At 44.1% G+C, this 18706-nt stretch overlaps 2 protein-coding genes across 9 annotated transcripts; one reads left to right on the top strand and one right to left on the bottom strand.

Annotated features, from left to right (window-relative positions):
- Window positions 1-2851: 2851 nt before the first annotated feature.
- zgc:103625 (methyltransferase-like 26 B) lies at window positions 2852-4474 on the top strand. The gene is made up of 7 exons (XM_015974769.3): window positions 2852-2984; window positions 3062-3264; window positions 3341-3503; window positions 3588-3647; window positions 3732-3799; window positions 4050-4128; window positions 4212-4474. Exons 2-7 carry the CDS (start codon window positions 3062-3064, stop codon window positions 4257-4259), a joined length of 621 nt encoding a protein of 206 aa, XP_015830255.1. The 5' UTR covers window positions 2852-2984; the 3' UTR covers window positions 4260-4474.
- A 1811-nt stretch (window positions 4475-6285) lies between these two features.
- hgs (hepatocyte growth factor-regulated tyrosine kinase substrate) lies at window positions 6286-17972 on the bottom strand. Of its 8 annotated transcripts, none has more exons than XM_015974761.3 (20): window positions 17816-17972; window positions 15013-15097; window positions 14844-14919; window positions 14590-14682; window positions 13698-13821; window positions 13509-13561; window positions 13338-13406; window positions 12282-12406; window positions 11387-11498; window positions 11205-11306; window positions 11027-11122; window positions 10914-10952; window positions 10650-10814; window positions 10349-10562; window positions 10092-10264; window positions 9864-10004; window positions 9605-9788; window positions 8140-8270; window positions 7874-8056; window positions 6286-6510 (listed from the first exon to the last, which is right to left on the bottom strand). In XM_015974761.3, exons 1-20 carry the CDS (start codon window positions 17850-17852, stop codon window positions 6391-6393), a joined length of 2322 nt encoding a protein of 773 aa, XP_015830247.1. In that variant the 5' UTR covers window positions 17853-17972; the 3' UTR covers window positions 6286-6390. The 8 variants fall into 8 exon arrangements, with proteins under 8 accessions (XP_015830247.1, XP_015830250.1, XP_015830248.1 ...); XM_015974764.3 differs by having other exon boundaries at window positions 10349-10559; XM_015974762.3 differs by having other exon boundaries at window positions 11205-11303.
- Window positions 17973-18706: the final 734 nt, after the last annotated feature.

Genomic DNA, 18706 nt, shown 5'->3' with positions numbered 1-18706 from the left:
TGTGCTGTCCATCCATCCATTTTCATCCGGTTGTCCGGGGTCGGGTCGCGGGGCAGCAGCCTAAACAAAGGCCCAGACCTCTTTCCCCTTCCTTAAATGTTTTATTACAATTCTTTATTTCTCATTTGATCCATATTTTTTAATAATTTAAAGACCTTTTTAATATTTAGAAATTTTTTGTTCTTGTCTAATTCACAGAAGTAGAAAAACATTGTAAGATAACATGAAATGAGCACAATATGACACACTAACGTACAAGAAACAAATAATCGTGAAAAACAGAAACAAAAGAATATAATAACAATAGTGTCTATTATAAAGCATAAATTATTGTAACTCCCTGTAATCTAAAAAATAAAAAGACTATACCAGTGTTTCCACATCTTTGACTGGTAATGTGTTGCACTGACACAGGTACTGGTCAGATTTAAAACAATCACATTTTAGAATAATTCAGCCTACAGATAAACGTATGAGTAAAATTACTTAAGGCAGCTTAGCTTGTAGGGTGCTCACCCTCGCATTTGCAAAAGTCTCACTTGCACTCGTCCCTCTAGGCTTCCTCAGTATCAAACACAAAGCATCATTACAGACAATCTGCAGCCTACGCATACTGCATTTCTTATGGTTAGTCCATGGGTCGTGTACAGCTTTGTACAATAAGCCTTAAGCAAGGTCATCTTTACTTTATGAAGCACCTCGTGATTTTTATCTTGAGAATTACTACATAAAAGATAATTTTCTTTCTTTTTTACTTTCCTCTCCCCAGCCACTTGGGCCAGCTCCTCTGGGGGAATCTTAAGGCGTTTCATGGCCAGCCGGGAGACATAGTCCCTCCAGCGTGCCCTGGGTATAACTTTGGGTCTCCTCCTCCCGGTTGGACGTGCCTCAACAACCTCACCTGGGAGGTGTTTTGGAGGCATCCTGACCAGATGCCTGAGCCACCTCAACTGGCTCCTCTCAATGTGGAGGAACAGTGGGTCTACTCCGAGCCCCTCCCGGATGACCCTATCTCCAAGGGAGAGCAGTCACCCTGCAGAGAAAACTCATTTGGGCTGTTTGTATCTGTCATCTCGTTCTCTCTGTCACTACCCAACTCTCGTCACCATAGGTGAGGATAGGAACCACTGTCCCAGTATCCCCTGGTCAAACGCCTTCTCCAAATCCATAAAACTCCCACGCACCCTCCAGAACCCCCCTAAGGGTGCATCGCTGGTCCAGTGTTCCACCGCCAGGATGACAACCACATTGCTCCTCCTAATCTGAAGCTATCAATCGACATCCATCCTGATCTGCCATTTTTTGTGCAGTCTAGAATTTAAAGTTTTCCAGAAACAATCAGATTGTATGTTTTCCTGAAAAGATACATATAATACATTTAATTACATCTCTTCTGATGATGCTAAGTAATATCGAACTCTGGTTTAAAATTATTCTTATCAACATGAGAGAAAACATGCTAAAATATTTCAACTAAACATATACACTCACTGGCCACTTTATTGGGTACACCTCGATCAGCGTGCCTCAGAGCAGCAGTGGCTACAATGTAGCTCAGAACCACCAGGGTGTGAACGTGTGTGTGAATGGTTGACTGATTAATTGTGTTGTAAAGCGCCTCGGGGCATTCAAGGACTCTAGATGGAGCTATATCAAATACAGGTCATTTACCATTTGCTAGGACCAAGTTGGACCCCCTTTTGCCTTCAGAACTGCCTTAATCCTTCGTGGCATAGATTCAACAAGGTACTGGAAACATTCCTCAGAGATTTTGGTTCATATTGACATGATACCATCACGCTGTTGCCGCAGATTTGTCGGCTACAAATCCATGATGTGAATCTCCCGTTTCTCCACATCCTACAGCTGCTCTATTGGATAGAGATCTGGTGACTGTAGAGGCCATTTGATAGTGAACTCATTGAGATGTTCAAGAAACCAGTCTGAGGTGACTAAAGCTTTATGACATGGAGCATTATCCTGTTGGAAGTAGCCATCAAAGGATGGGTACACTGTGATCATAAAATAATGGACATGGCTTTGGCGTTGCAACAACAATTAGTACTAAGGGGCCCAAAGTGTGCCAAGAAAATGCCCCCACACCACCACCAGCAGCCTGAACCGTTGATACAAAGCGGGATGGATCTATGCTTTCATGTTGTTAATGTCAAATTCTTACCCTACCATCTGAATGTCGCAGCGGAAATCCAGACTCATCAGACCAGCAACATTTTTCCAATCCTCTATTGTCCAAATCTGGTCAAATTTGGTGACCTTGTGCAAATTGTAGCCTCGGTTTCCTGTTCTTAGCTGACAGGAGTGGTCTTGCTGCTGTAGCCCATCTGCCTCAAGGTTCGACGTGCTGTACGTTCAGAGATGTTCTTCTGCATACCTTGGTTGTAACGAGTGGTTATTTCAGTTTCTGTTGCCTTTCTATCAGCTCGAACCGGTCTGGCCAATCTTCTCTGACGTCTGGCATCAACAAGGCATTTTCACCCAAAGAACTGCCGCTCACTGGACGTTTTCCTTTTTTTAATCCTCTGTAAACCCTAGAGATGGTTGTGTGTGACAATCCCAGAAGACCAGCCCGTCTGGTACCAACAACCATGCCACACTCAAAGTCGCTTAAACCACCTTTCTTCCCCGGTCTGAAGCTTGGTTTGAACTGCAGCAGATCATCTTGACCATGTCAACATGCCAAAAGCATTGAGTTGCTACCATATGATTGGCTGATTAGTCATTTGCGTTAACGAGCAGTTGAACAGGTATACCCAATAAAGTGTCCAGCGAATGTACTTTGTAGTAGCCTTTTGTCTTCTGTGTATGTTTATCTTTAACTATTACTGTTCAGGGTCGGAGCATAAAGGGTGAATCAATCCTCTTAGCTGGGTAATCTGTGCACCCATCTGCTGTTGCAGTCATCCACCTCTTCTACACCAACATGCCACCTTCTTGTTTGTCCCTTCAGCCCATCACACGAGCAGGTAAGAAGAATCCCTCAAAGTTAATACAGCTATGAAGGATCGTTAAAGAAATCATGACCCATTTGTCCTTCCATCAGATGATGCTGTTGTCTCCTCGGGCAGAGAGAAACTGGGAGGCTCTATGTTCTGTCCTTGAAGACGTCTTGGAGGACCAGTCTCACAGGCAGCTTTCTGCTTTAGAGCTCGGTTCTGGAACTGGACAGCATGTCACACGGTTTGCACAGAAGATCCCGTTTATCACTTGGCAGCCATCGGACATTAAAGAGGAACACTGTGACAGGTTTGTGTCTATTACAACATGCTACATGATGTATTAAAATGAATAGAACAGTGATGAAAGTACCCATTGTTTACAGCATCAGAGCGTATATTGCTGCAACCCAGGTGAAAACTGTGCTGCAGCCCGTCCTCCTAGATGCCAGTGACCCTTGGGAGAAATGGGCAGGTCTCTCGCTAAACTCCTGTGATCTTATTGTTGCCATTAACTTACTGCAGTACAGTTCCTTCAAAACAGCACAGGTACAATGGTTCAGCTCGTAGAGCGGCTTAAAACCATTTCCTTGATGAACGTATTTAGTCATAATGTCTCTGTGATTCCTACAGGGTGTTTTCAGTGGAGCAGGTCAGATCCTCAGACAAAATGGCCTTCTGATAACATATGGGGTATGTATATGCCGCAGCTTTATTCTAGAATACAGAGGTATGTTAGGTTTAAACAAATGAAAGGCATTTCTAAATATTTTCAAGGCATTTGCCGTTAACGGCATCATCGCACCAAGTTGTAACGAACATCTGGATGAGGAGATCCGAAAACTGTGAGTGAAGCATTTCTTTTTTCTTACGGATGATGAGGTGTGTGTTCGGTTTGAGAGTAAACATTTTTAATTCAGATAATTCATATTTAAATTACTAATCCACCATTTAAGCATATTTATATTAAAGAAGTGATTTAAAGTGAGAATGAACACACGCAGAGTAAATGTTTGTTCAATGGAGGTGAATCTTGCTAAATCAGCCTGGGCCTGATCTGGTTCTGTTGTTCACTACCTGGATTCGGCTGCACAGGAACCCAGAATGGGGGCTGCCAGACATCGATGTGCTCAGACAGCTGGCCTATGGGAATGGGCTTCGTTTGGAGAGGATGGTAAGAAAATCTGTGAAGATGCTCGTGACACCTACAGTTTCTTTAAAAGCACGTGTCTAAGGGCTTGTATCTTGTTTTTCTAGATTGAGATGGACGACTACCATAAAAGCCTCATCTTCAGGAAACTTTAAACAATACGACTAGAAATGTTTGAACACCAAACATAATTTTGGTGAAAAGTCAATAAGAAGAGCAATTAAGAAGAAGAAAATATCATTTCTATAGCGGCTCTCAAGATAAAAATCACGAGGCGCCTCTCATACAGCCTCCATCCACTCTGTCTCTTTGTGAACAAAGTCAATAAGGTCAGATCTAGCATCTCCCCGTCAGCCTTTTCTCTGCCTCTCCCGACTCCAACCCGGCCCGTCAGCCTAGGTAGCTTTGCTCCCATTTCTTTGCCTGAGGATCTGCTCTGGACTGGTTCTCCTCATATTAGTCTGAGCATTCCTCTACCACATCCCTCACACATGGTTTCCCTCAAGGTTCTGTGCTGGGGCCCCTACTCTTCCTCCTCTTATCTGCTTCCTCTTCTTTTCTTCCAGACCTCCTTTAAAATAATCACCTGCCATCTTTATGCAAATGACATCCAACTGTACATCCAGTGTTTCCACTGTTCCAGTGCCGTGTTGAACAAAAGGTTATCGAGTTAAGGTTTTACTACCGCAGGTAAAATACGTGTTTAATAACCTGTGTAAACACACCAGAATTCAGGAAATGGCATCACACCAGATTTATTTTGCTGCTCCCACCTCAATAATAGCTTATTGCCTCGGTGTGTTTACCTGTGACATTATTTTTCTTCTGTTTCCTCTAAGTGCATGTGCTGCTGTAGCAAGTGTATTTCCCCCCTGTGGGGTTAATGGGTCTATTCTATTCCAGTCATACATCAATTCTGTGTGAACCAAACTAAATTAGCAGAAATATGAATGCACAAGTGACTCAAATCTGTATTTACATTAATACAATTTGTTATTGCTGATGTTTCAACCCAACCATGTAGAACGTTATTTAAATAAATCACAAGTCGGAGCCAAAGGACAATAAGAACCTGATATTTATTAAATATAATTTTAAAAGTACTTTAAAGTTGGACAGATTAGTCAGATGGAGTAAAGAAGTCCACAGATGGAAACTGAAGAGTTACAGAATCACCAGAAGTGTGATACATACATGCAGAACATCGAATTCACGCTAAAAGCATTTCCACTTCTCTAAATAGTCAAGTACACTTGAGAACGAGTGCTTTCTACGGCGCTCTCTTCCCATGACAATTAAATCCAAACAGATGTACATTTTGGCCCCTGAAGGCAACTTAAAGTTGGTGACAGGCTTAAGAAAACTAAGCTAGTTTTACTTCTGTAGTGAGTCTTTTTGTTTGGCAACACAGTACACTTTAGTGAGGAGCATGTGTTGCTGTTAGGATTTCCAGACCAATTGTAGTATTTATATTTTATGGCAACTAGGCGTGAATATGAATTTTTTTTCTGTATAAAATGAAGTTAAGATTAGAAAGTGATCTCACAACTGTCCAAACGCTCGTAACACGTACCACCCCTCCAGCACTCTTTCATCTCAAAACTACGTCGAGCTCAACAGTCCGAGCAGCACACGACAAAAAGGCCAAAAAAAAAAAAAAAAGGAGCCCAAAGTCCATGAGAGGGATGACTGAACTGGAATGTTCATCTGTGAGGCTGATGGATGTCTGAGTTAGAGCACTTTAAGAACTCCCAGAACAGAGTTTGCACTAGTTTAGAAGAAACCCACAACCTCCAATCGCTGCCCCGGTCAGAACGAGTCACTACGTTTCATTCTGGAAAATCCCTTCAATTCAACATGCTGATTTAGCCTTTTATAAAAATATGAAACAGACTGGTTGCATTTCCTCTTTTTATCATTTAAATCATAGCATCATATTTTCTTGTTCATGTTTTCTTGCGCTTATTATTCATTTAATAAAGAAATACTACATATATATCAGCTGATGGATGGAAGAGAGGAAAAAGGATTTGGACTTTGATGCTCTCCATAGCAGCTTCATCTCCCAGTTCCCATTTTCCAGAGGGGAGAGACGAGAAGAGCTACAGTTCTGCAACATCATCACAATATTTCACTTTGCCACAACATCACAGCAACGTGGAACGTGGGTAATCTGTGTACTTTTCCCAAAGGGCATCATTAGATTCCAGAAGAAGGGGAGGATGAAAGAAGAGGGATGGTGTAGTGTGTGTGTGTGTGTGTGTGAAACTGCAGCATAGAAGGCTTTCAGTCAAAGGAGATGAGTTGAGCCTCGGCATTGCCAGGGACAGCCTGAGGCGCCTGCTGTTGTACCTGCTGCTGAGGCTGCTGCTGTTGTTGCTGCTGAGGGCCACCAGGGGGAGCAACCTTGCAGGAAAGGAAACGTGAAAATGAAAAGATTTAAAAGAACCAACAATTAAAAAGCCTAGAGGCAGAGGATAAGAGCCATCACTAATGACATCATCAAACTAGCAGATGGCTTTTTACCATACCGATATGAAAGAGGTAGGAAATGTGGATTCTATCATAAGAATAGTAAATTGGCGCCTCATAGTGGTGATATATGGTTAGCGCATCTAACATCAAGAGAGAGCATAAATGTGACCCACTCAAAATATTCACCAGCCGCCACCGGAGTGCAGGCTGAGTTTTTCTAACATTGATGACTTGGGCTACGTTCACACTGCAGGCAAAACACATCAAATCCGCCTTTTCCCCCTCATGCAGCCATATCTGATTTTTTTATGACAGTCTGAACGCACTGATCAGATTTTTTTCAAATGCGATCCGTGTCGCTTGAATATGTGGTACTGATTCTGACACATATCTGATGTTTTTGACAGCGACTGCAGTCTGAATGGTCTTGTCACATTAAATCCGTCTCCTGCGTCACTGAGTCAGCAGATGTGAGCGTCGTGTGTGGAAGCGCTGACAGATGGGTTCAGGAGTCTGTCTGGACTTCCTGCTTTAGGTTTAGGAATTACAAATACAGGAGAGCAAGAGAACGGGAGCCGGAGGTGCTGCTGGAGCAAAGCATCTCACCGGTCTCCATGAGAGGGGGATTCTTCGTGAATAAATGAACACAAGATTTTTGGTGAATAATAATTCAGGAAGAGCAAGGAGTAAAACAGTCTCCAGCCCAAAAACGATAGAATTAACAGGTGTAATCCTGTCACTGTGGATAAACCGTCAGTGAAAACGTTCACGTCACAACTCTGCCGCTCCTGGTGTCGGCTACACGGAGTATGACTTCTTGTCTTCTGCGCATGCGGGTCACTTTGAGGCTGTGAAGCGTTCACACTGGAGAGAGTTTGATGTCACATTTCACTCATAGTGTGAACAGCCACACAAAAAAAAATCTGATTTACTCAAAAAAATCAGAATTGAGCATCAGGCCGGCAGTGTGAACGTAGCCCAAGTTCTTCAGAAAGTAGCTACGGGTTGTCAGAGACGTCGCTAGGTTTGTGTAGTGAGGTGTTAAGGGGCTCTGAAAAGTCATTCGAAATAGCAACAAAGTCACTAAGTTGGCCCCAGTGTGTAAACTGTTGTTGGCATGCTGTCTCGATTTCGATTGGTCAAATTGGCATGTCACAACAAAAATATGCTGTGAACAAGATGGATTCCTCTCCTTTCTTTGAAAATTGGTGGGCAGATATGAATAATAATTCAACAGTGCTGTACACATTGTTGTAACACTAAATTTTGTCCAAATTTAAATATAATGTGGTACCTGCTGGTACATGGGCTGCTGGCCGGGCATGTAGGGCGGTTGGGGGGGCATGTTGGGATCCTGTCCTGGCAGCGCTGAAATCATGTTCTGCATGTTGTACGGCTGGTAACTCATGTAAGGCATCCCGTTGGCGGGGGCAGGCTGCGACATGGGAGGCAAACTTTGTGCCTGCGAGACCACATTCTGCACAGAACACAAACAGACCCCTTAGTGGGACAAAAAAGTTCATTTAAAGGTCAGAAACTGTTCGGGCGGATGAGTCTGACCTGGTAGGCCTGTGTGGGTGTGGGTTGATAGTTGGAGTAAGGTGGACTAGTGGTGGGCGGGGCTTGCCCTGGAGGAGGTTGCCCATTGGCACCTGCAGCCTGGTACATGTATGCATTAACCATGTTGGGATCTGCCAAAAACAAACAAAGGAAGCACACACATCCATCAACTAATGATTCAGAAGAGTCCTAATGTGCTTTAATAACCTCTCCTAACAATGTGTGTTGTGAAATTACATTTTGTTTTAAATTATTTAAAAAAAATATATCAAAGGTGTTTTTTTACTTTGAGCTGCAGAGATGACCACATGGCAACCATAATCAATAAGAATTAGTCAGGCTCCTCTGGACAAACAATGACCTAAGTTAGGGCTGTCGCGGTTGAGGAATTCCCCCTGCGGTGATTCAGGGTGGCTTAATATTGCGGTGTGCGATATTATTGCAGCACTTTTTTATTGCAGTACTATCTAAACATAATGTTTACACATTTAAAAAAGGTTAAAAATTGCTGTGCCTTCTTTAATAACACTTTACTGAATGCAGATCAAAGGGCAGTAACAACGCAGATCGCAGTAACGCTTGTTTCTCCGACAGTCGGAGTCCGACTGAACTTAAAAACAACAAAATTCAGGAGAAGGTTAAACTTTTAAATGCAAATTTGGCTGCAGCATCTAACAAATAAGAAACAAGTCCCCATTTTGTTTAGTTGTTTAAAATCAAGCATAAAAAATTACATGTACCGGGCGCGCGCGCGCGCGCGCCGGGGGGCGGGCGCACTATCATTTCACTTTCACACACACGAATGACGGTGATTTATAGCTCGGTCACGTCCTTGTTACCTACAAGGAAAACCAGCATGTTAACTACGGTTTGAGAGAGGATCTGAGAGGGGCGGCAACATTTGCAGCAACACTGAAAACCCTCTCGGATGGTGTGCTCGTTGCACTAACACACACGTACCTGCGTGCGACTCTGGCGAGCAAAGGGAATCTCTCCCGTTTGTTGCTCCACCATGTCACGGGGGTTTTCTTTAGGGTGGATGCATTCCTCCTGCAGGTAGCGAGTGAGCTCCAGCTCGGCTCAAACTCTCTTTGGGACGGCTGCAGAAGCAGTGCTTGTCCGGGACTTCAGCAGGTCTCCGAGCGTTTATTTATTTATTTATTTGCCGCTGGTGGCAGCTCTGTCTCGGCCAAGGACTCTGGCTGCGCAGCAGCTGATGTACTGAAAACCAAAGCGCTCCCACAGGAGCGAAGTAACGTTTCGTTTTGATACCAGTGCAGCCATCCTTCTCAACATGCATCATTGAGTTGAACCAAGTTCAGTAATCGCGGTGGCGCATGATGCAGCGCGGTGGGCTTCTTCATATCGCGATATTTCATTTTTGCGGTTACCGCGACAGCCCTAACCTAAGTATGACTTTCAGACGTTTCCTCCAACCGATCACATGTTCTATGGACTCCCTCACCTGTGGCAGCACCGGGCATGACCTGGTACTGTCCTGGCCCAGTCTGCCCGGGCTGATTCATGTACATGTTGTGCATAGGTGACCCCTCCACAGACCCAGCAGGACTGAAGGTTCCTGGGTAGCTGGGTGGAGCACCAGGCTGGTACACCACTCCTCCAGCAACATTAGGAGGCAAAGACTGCATCTGGACGACAGCGTATTTAGTCATCATTAAAACTACATTCTAGTGGGACTGAATAGTGACGGAGGCCATGTGTACCTGAGCATAGGGCAGAGAGAAAGCAGGCATCTGAGCTCTCATCTGGACTGTGTGCTTCTGCTGCTCCAGACGCATCTGCCTCTCCTTCTCCTGCTCCTGGAGGCGCTGAATAGCAAGCTGTCTTTGCATCTCCAAATACTCCTAAAGTTGAAGTATTCACATGTAAACAACAATGTGATAAACACTACAACAACGCATCTGCTTTACTAGAGAAAACAAGTCAATCACCTGCTTCTTCTGCCTCATGATCTCCAGTTTCTGTGCCAGCTGGATCTGCCTTTGCCTCTCTGCCTCCTCTGCAGCTCTGCGCAGCTTCTCTCGGTGCTCGTCTCGGAGTGCGTTCAGGGCGGCTCGAGCGTCGCGCACCTGGGCCAACTTATCCTGGAGTCCTTCGTAGTACACTGACAAAACGCATCAGACAGTTCAGACAGTGGGCATAAAAGGACACGTCTGGGTTTACACAAACTGCTCACGTTAGGACTCACATCTTTTTTCATCCAGCTGGTTGAGGATGTCCAGCAGCTGTGGGTGCATGTTGTTGATGGACTGGAAGAGCGAGAGCACGGCGCTGTCGTTCGTGATGCTGCGCCCACGCATGTGGTTGCTCTTCATGCGGTTAAGGAAGGTGGTGACGGCGTTCTGCAGAGCCTTCAGAAACTGCTCGTGGTTCTCCTCGGACTCACCGTTCTGGTACTGCTGCTAAAGGTGGGGGTGATGGGGAACACACGAGGAGAAGGTCTGAGCAAAAATACAATAAACACACGAGTATTTCTACTGTCAGCACACCTCCACTATGCTGACGGGCTGGACTGGGACGTGGCTTTCAACAGGCTGGCTGACCGACTGAGGGGGTTCAGCCAAGGGCACGGGGGCAGGGGCAGAGGGGGTGGGACTCTTTCGAGCTTCCTCTTGCTTTTTCTCCCAATAAGTTCTGTTCAGGTAGCGGGCCAGCTGGAATTATGCCACAAAAATCACATAAAAACTCAACAGTTAAACTTTCCACTGACAATGTTACCAACGTTTAACTGAGAAGCAGTAAACCACGTGTACCTCAGGGTCCACGTCTTCAGCTGATGGAGCAGAGGAGTTCTGCAATCATGCAAACGTTTTATAAGCTTCAAAATCATTTTAATTAGGAATAAAATAAAAATGAGTGTCCTCACCACCGGGGAAGTGTAAAGGGTGCTGACTGGAGGTGCAGAAGACGTCACCGGGGTGGGATCAGCTTTGGGGTAGATGGAGTACGAGTTCTTCTGCCTCTATAAGTGACAGAAACGTTTCACGTCAGGGTTTTTATTACGGCGTGAATAGATGAAATAGAATTTCCGCTGCATAACCCACCATACGCTCCTTCTCCTCTGCCTCACTTTGGGAAAGTGCAATAGCCAGCTGGAGCTCCTCCTCCTCCTGCAAAGCTGCCTCATCTCTCTTTGGAGGCATCTGCTTATAAAGAGAGATGTGAAGATACAGAAAGTGGTCAGGAGGCAAAAGAAAACGAAGATCGTGTGTTTTTAAATAATTACTTGCGACTGCTGGGACAGTGGGCTGGTCAGGTACTCGGGTGGCAGCTCAGAGGAGCCCGTAGAAGGAGCTTTTCCATCGGCCTTTCTAAGAGGAGGAGAGAGGGAGGGGTGGCTGGTGAGGAAAGGGATCAGGGAGGACAAACAACCTCGTGAATGAGAGGAGCGTGCCACAAACACCAGGAACAGCTCAGAAACACACCACCGACAACGATCAAATATGTTTACAGTCAACAACTTACCCTCAGGTGTGTGACACACACACACACACACACACACACACACACACCCTGTGTGTCTACTAAGTTTACATAATTTTTGCTGTTAAGCATCATCTCAGGTGAGTCTTGGATGACATGCAGCAACGCATGTTTAAAAGGTTTAATGATAAACACTGCAGCGCTGCTCTTAGACCTTTAATCCACTTCTTTTTCTACTAAACATTTTAACAAATCACAAGAACAATGACAAATGGTAGAATAAATATAGCAAAGAAAGTGGCTTTAGAGCCCTGCTGGAGCCCTGGGAGCTGTACAACAACAAATATAAACCATTATTTAGTAAAGAAGCCACATTTGATTGGTCCTTTTACTTATAAAGCTAAAAAAGTTCATTTTCTTTCAAATGAATCATATTTGCTCCATCAAATGTCTGTCCAGCATCAGAGAACTGTAAAAGAGACGCATACAGGCACATGACCTGCAGCCCTTTAATAAACACTGATGTTTATTTATAAACACAGCTATGACCATGTTAGGAAACAGGAAACAGAATTTGCCTTGATGTGAATGGCTTATCTGTTTGGACCAAGGTTCTCTCAGTGGTAGTAATCAGTCAGTCTGAGCGGAGTGAGCAGCTACACGCATCATCATCATCATCATCATCTCGGGGGACTCACTTGTTTAACTGCTCAAAGCAGGGCTCACAAACACGCACTTCCTTCTCAATGCCAAACTTTGGAATGGTGGAGTACTTGGACGAACACTTCCCACAGAAGATCTGGCCACAGCATCGACAGTGGTGCTGGAAAACCCAGAGCACATATTTAAGTCCATTTACAAACAAGATCTCCAAGCAAAAGAGCTTCAGTATGAAGAAGCCTCATGCGGGGTTTCCCCCAGACAACTCAGGCTCGGCGGTAGAGAAGCACACGGGTAGCCCACCATGCTTTTGTAGAAGTAAAAGTTGTCAAAGTTTACAATTATGACTAAAGAGTGGTGTTATAAGCCATTTATTATAGTTATTTCTGTAGATTGACAATAAATGTCAAAGTTTAAAAAGATAGAAAGACTCATATAACAATTAAAATTAAAAGTGCTCTGAAAACTGTCCACACCACAAAATACACACTAAAATAACTTACCTGAAGCTCAGAGTAGTAGTCACAGCCAAGTCACTCGGTGAGATCAAGTAAAGCCACATAACATGTATGATGGGCCTGTCAGGTTTTAGCAGCCAGTAAAGGCATTTAAACCACCAATTAAACGCCCAGCTAACCGTTCTGGATTAAACCTGCTGGTTCCATGTTCACCATCGCAGCTGAATGGCTGCTCTGACGACGAGCTGGAGATGCTTCTAGCTACCAGCCTGGCCTGCCAGACTCGCCCTCTGTCCCCACAGAGAACTAGTCTGGTTACTCACAGGCAGAGAGGCACATGAGGGGCGGGACTAGTCAGCGTGTGTGTAACTTACGCTGCTCAGTGCTGATTGGCTCAGTTAGAATTGCCATAAGGATGCATGGGGCTGGAGCTGACTGAGAGGTCGAGTGTAAGACGCTACTGCGGTAGGTTGGACTTGCAGGTTAAAGACATATTTTCGTTTAAACATTTTAAATGTTAATTTTGTGCATTAAAAAGTATTAAAAGAAATAAATAAGTGACTCTCCATCCTGGCGGGGGCCGAGCTAAAGCACTGGGGGAAACCCTGATCATGGGGAGGATAAAGCCCGGTCTACCTTTCTTGTCATGACTCCAAACTGAACTCTGCATCTGTGGCATTCCTCAGCATCAACCCAGTCTGGGGCCTGCATGGAGCAGAGGTCACAAAACAAACCAAAGAAAGTAGCGTGTTTGGCTCCCAGTTCAGCCAAATAACTAAATGTGTACATCTGTGGAGCTCAACTCACCCTCTCTGCAGCAAACATGGCGTCACTCTCCTTAAACTCAGGGAAAACGTGACCTGTGGAGATATAAATAAATGATTAGGTATGCAGAAAGTAGTGGAAAAACATTTGGGATGAATGATGAATAATTTAAAATACAGAGTATCTTCCTTTGAGGTTGAGTTAAAAACACAACCCACTAACAGCACTTACCTTCCACTTTCATGATCTGGTAGGTGTCCTGAACCACCTTGTATTTGGGCTCATTGCGGAAGGCGTGAGCCCAGGCCTGGATCAGGTACAGGATCTTGTTTTTGACATTTGGTTCTGTCAGCTTCTGGTGGTTAAACAAACACACCCAATAGAATAAAACGATACAAAAAAGCACCCAGTTCTTCCTGTTTCAAAGCTGACTGCTGTTGTATGACAGGCCAAGACATTTTAGCAACACTCAGGACAAGGAGAGGTGGGAACTCTTCGTGTTTCTGTCACAAAACTATGACATCACCAGGAAGTTGAAAATGGCTGGAGCTGCAGAGCCAGAGTCACATGACTCAGTGAGGAACCAATCAAAGGCTGCTAGGTCATGCTGTAATGCAACCAGCTGCCAGAGAGCTGCGAGCTGTCACTGAGACGTAACAGAGGAGGTAAAGGTCACCAGACTTTCAGCTAGAATACAGACGATAACCGACTCAGACCATGTTTGAGACGTGGAAACCCACCATGTTTTAAACATGTATAAGCAAAATAAAGACATCACGCAAATCTGCACTGAACCAAATTTGAGTTAAATATTAACTTCTTTCAGCTACGAGCCTGTCTTAGTTAACATACAAAGAATACAAGTTAAAACTGGTGACCACTGTGACTTTTAAGTCCTAATTCGGTTCCAAAAAGTGTTTGACAATCCATTTTGCATTCAACAGTACATGTTTTGCTTGAAATGTCTTTTCCTCTCAATCCCAAATGTTTTAGAGTTTAGAGATTCAAACACAACAAAGCTTGGGTCTCCAATATTCTGATTTTAAAGACAGTCTGAATGAACAGGACAATGGTAAACAGACCAAGGAGAAGTCAAATGTTTAACAGCGTACTAAGATATCACCTTAAGGAGTTCCTTCAGTTCCTCCATCGTTTGTTTACTTGCAACCTCATCGTGCACCGTCTGCCCGCAGTTCTTCACCACCGACTCCAGGACCTGAGCAGGAAAGTCCCTTTCTTTACTTTTGTTTTCTTTGGTTACCTCCTCCTACCAAAACTTATAACGCACTAATAGATACTATGTAATGGTAAATAAAAGATGTACAGTACTACTTTCCGTTGACCAGGTTATAACCATCCTGAGTAAACGGGCCTTACCTCTAATGCATAAAGTGCCACATGAGGATTTTTGTCATTCAGCTTCTTTTTTATGGCTCCAATGGCATGTTTAGCTCTATGAGGACAACAGTACACATGTAGAAGGGACTTAGCAACAGCAGCAAGCAGCAATATCTGAATTTGAAGACTTTAATGCTGAATAACTCACTGTGTGTCTCCTTGTCTGATGAGATCACAGATCTGAAGAATGGACTCCCAGTCCGTCTCCAGGAGCAGCTGACTGGTGGCTTTGTCTGTAAATAACAAGACATGTAGATTGTCTATGCTACACAGATTATATGTTAAATATTTAAGCTATGAGAGGTTTCTGAGGCCTTCAGCATGGAGTGGATACAGATTTTATTACTCAGTACTAAACCAGTTATTCATGAATCATCTTCACATTTAAAATCGGCTCTAAATCATTAAGTGCAGGTTAAATGTAAGCCCATTCACTAAACTAACGTTTGGCCTCAAAAACGTGATATTGGAGCCTATGGAAAGGAGATGTCCAGTATATTTATGTCGATGGTTAAAACCAAAAAGTGCTGGATACTCTTCCCTCGAGGCCCGGAATTGAATAGCCCTGATATAGTATCAATATGATTGATTTACTTGTTGTACATTAACATAAGCAGAATTGTGTGTGTGAGACCGATACGTTTTACATTTACTTAACCGTTTCACTTCTAAACGTCCATTTAGGGCAGAATCTAACCAGTATCAGCTCTGGGAGACTGATTTGTTTATTCAAATGAACCTTTTCCTTCAGACCTTTCCAAATCTGTTTGGGTGGGTCAAATGTTGATCTGGTCATCACAAACTTTTACCTTTATCTCGCTTTGAAAAGGTGGAATTGTCAGATTACTTGTTTTCCTTTAAGGTTCAGACCAAAGACAGCTGTAATACATTTGCCTTTCGACTACAGTTCCATTAAAACGGTCTAAAACATAAAAACATGTCCTGTAGCGAAAACATATCCAACTTCTGACTTATTTCCCACAGCAAATTTTTTTTTTTAATTTCCAATATCACCAAGCCCCTTTAATAATTACAGTCCTTCACATGTTTACACAACTTATTGCAGATAATGTTAAAATTAATGTAGATTTTATTCACCAGCTGTTGTCATCTGATGATTAGAAATGATAAAATCAGCATTTATTAGTTGATTTCTGTCCACATGTTCTGTTTTTCTCAAGACAAAAACAGCTTTGAAACTATGGTCGGGTGGGTTTTCTTTGAGGAGCTAAACAACTTAAGGAAACAGTGCTTACTTAGTGCAAATATCTTATTTTCTGAGGACGAATAAAGCACAAATACTAAAAAGATTGTTTTTATTTTGATGGTTTCTGTTGCCCAATGTCCCAACTTCCACGAAGAGTCTTCTGAACCGTACTTTGTCTCACCCATCACCTAAGCCCAATTTCCCATGGGTGACCCTACCAGGGGCACAAAGTGCCCCGGACAACACAGCTCCTAAGATCCTTAGGGCACTCAAACTCCTCCACCACGATTAGGTGGCCGTTCAACTCATGGGAGTTTGCCCAACCAATCCACATGTGTTTTGTGGATTTGGAGAAGGCTTATGAGCAGGTCCCCATTGGGCACCCTGTGAAGGGCACTCCAGGAGTACAGGCTCCAGGAGTACAGGCCTTGGCCATGGTGTTGAGGGTGTGGAGTTGATCTACAGCTCCTGCTGGGGAGGTTAGCAGCCCAGTGTGAAGCGGCTGTGATGAGGATCAGCACCTCCAAGTCAGAGACCATGGTTCTCGACCAGAAAAGGGCAGCTTGCCAACTCTGTGTCAGGAGAGAGGTCCTGCCTCAAGTGGAGGAGTTCAAGTATCTCGCGGTCTTGTTCACGAGTGAGGGAAGGAAGGAGCGGGAGATCGACAGGCGGATTGGGGCTGTGTCTGCAGTGATGTGGACGTTGAACCGGCCTGTTGTGGTGAAAAAGGAGCTGAGACGGAAAGCAAGGCTCTCCATTTACCGGTCGTCTGCATCCCAATCCTCACCTATGGTCATGAGCTTTGGGTGATGAACAAGATCAAGAACAAGATCGCGGATACAAGCAGCCTAAATGAGTTTTCTCCGTGGGGTGGCTGGGCTCAGCCTTAGGGATAGGGTGAGGAGCTCGGACATTTGTGAGACTCGGAGTAGAGCCGCTGCTCCTCCATAGCAAGAGGAGTCAGTTGAGGTGATTTGGGCATTTTGTTAGGATGCCTCCTGGACACCTCCCCAGGGAGGTGTTTCAGGCATATCCTGCTGGCAGGAGGCCCCCAGGTCGGCCCAGGACACGTTGGAGAAAGTACATCTCCAAACTGGCCCAGGAACGCCTTGGGGTCCTGCAGGAGGAGCTGGTGGAGGTGGCCAACTTAAAACCCTAATGTACCCATCAGCACTTTAAAAGCCTTGTTTTTTATGTTTCGTTATCTCCGCTGGAATCTGCGCTGTAACTTTTTCTTCTCCTTTAGTTCTGAACTATATGTGTGTGTTTTAATTTGTGTTTTTATGTTGTTTTCATATCGTCCTGATAATTGTAAAGCACATCGAATTACCTGTGTTTGAAATGTGCTCTACAAACAAAACAGTCTTGTCTTACAGTAGGTGTGTTCGCTTTATCACTAGTACGTTTGTGACTTGTTCACATTTTGGGAGATATGCCAACAAATGAACAAAAACGTCACTATTGTTTAGGAAACCAAATAACCAGAACTCATGTTGAAATGACATGCTAACAAATTTGATTTACCATCTGATTCGTACAGTTCCGGTTTCAGAGGCCAAAGTGGACGGCTTCGGTGAACTTTTTTGTCCATTGATAAATTAAACGAGTCAGTTTGAGTCTGCGAACAAAATCAGGCTAAGCTAGCTTGGCCTAAGAGCCACAGCCCTGTCAACACAAAACGACACAAACACCGTAACTTTGAACAAATGCAGCTACTGACATGACAAATGCGCTGTTGACTTACCGAGAAGCCTCTCAAATGTACCTCCACCTTTTCCCATAGTTATCCGAGAGTGTCAGGGAGGCGGTCGAGGCGTTTGGTTTGATCTGAGGATATTCTCACTTCTGAGGACCTATTAGCTTCTCTGCTAGTTTAGCTGCTGGTGCGCTTCCGACTACTAACTTCCGCCACAGTTAAGAAAATGTCTCCCCCTGGTGACAGGGAAACGTAAGTGCAACAACAACCACTTACAGGTGAAAAGGTAAACAGTTGACAATGGAAAAAAATAAGTAAACACCTGTGAATTTTTGGGGGGATCTCCATCACCAGTACGGCCCAGATCAGCATTATAGTAATTATCAACACAGAAAGAAAATAAATATAGAAAACAATACAAACAAAAAAATTACTTAAATTTGTTTAATGATTTAAATATGTTTTTAAATGAGGAGAAAAAAAATTGTGATTTAAAAAATGTAAGGAAAGGGAGAGAGAGAAAATGAATGTGGATCCTGGAAAAGGTGGAATAGGTAGAATGAGCAGAATAAAGAGAGGGTGACAATGAAGGTCACGCAAAAGCCAGCTTGATCAAGTGAGAGTTCAGCTGCTTTTTAAGGGAGTCCACTGAGTCCACTGATCTCAGACTCAGGGGGAGAGAGTTCCAGAGTCTGGGGGCCACAGCAGCAGATGATCTGTCACCTTTGTTTTCAGCCTGGTGCTGCACAACCAGTAGGCTTTGGTCACTGGACCTCAGGGACCTGCTGGGGGTGTAGGGACTAAGAAGATCACCAATGTAAGATTGTGCTTGTCCATGTAAGGCCTTATAGACCAGAACCAGGATCTTGAAATAAACCCTGAAGTTGACTGGCTGCCAGTGAAGCTGGAGGAGAAGCGGGGTGATGTGGGTGTATTTGG

This window comes from Nothobranchius furzeri, chromosome 5, assembly GCF_043380555.1.
Source record: "Nothobranchius furzeri strain GRZ-AD chromosome 5, NfurGRZ-RIMD1, whole genome shotgun sequence".
Classification (NCBI taxonomy): domain Eukaryota; kingdom Metazoa; phylum Chordata; class Actinopteri; order Cyprinodontiformes; family Nothobranchiidae; genus Nothobranchius; species Nothobranchius furzeri.
This window is presented reverse-complemented; position numbering and strand designations above follow the sequence as displayed.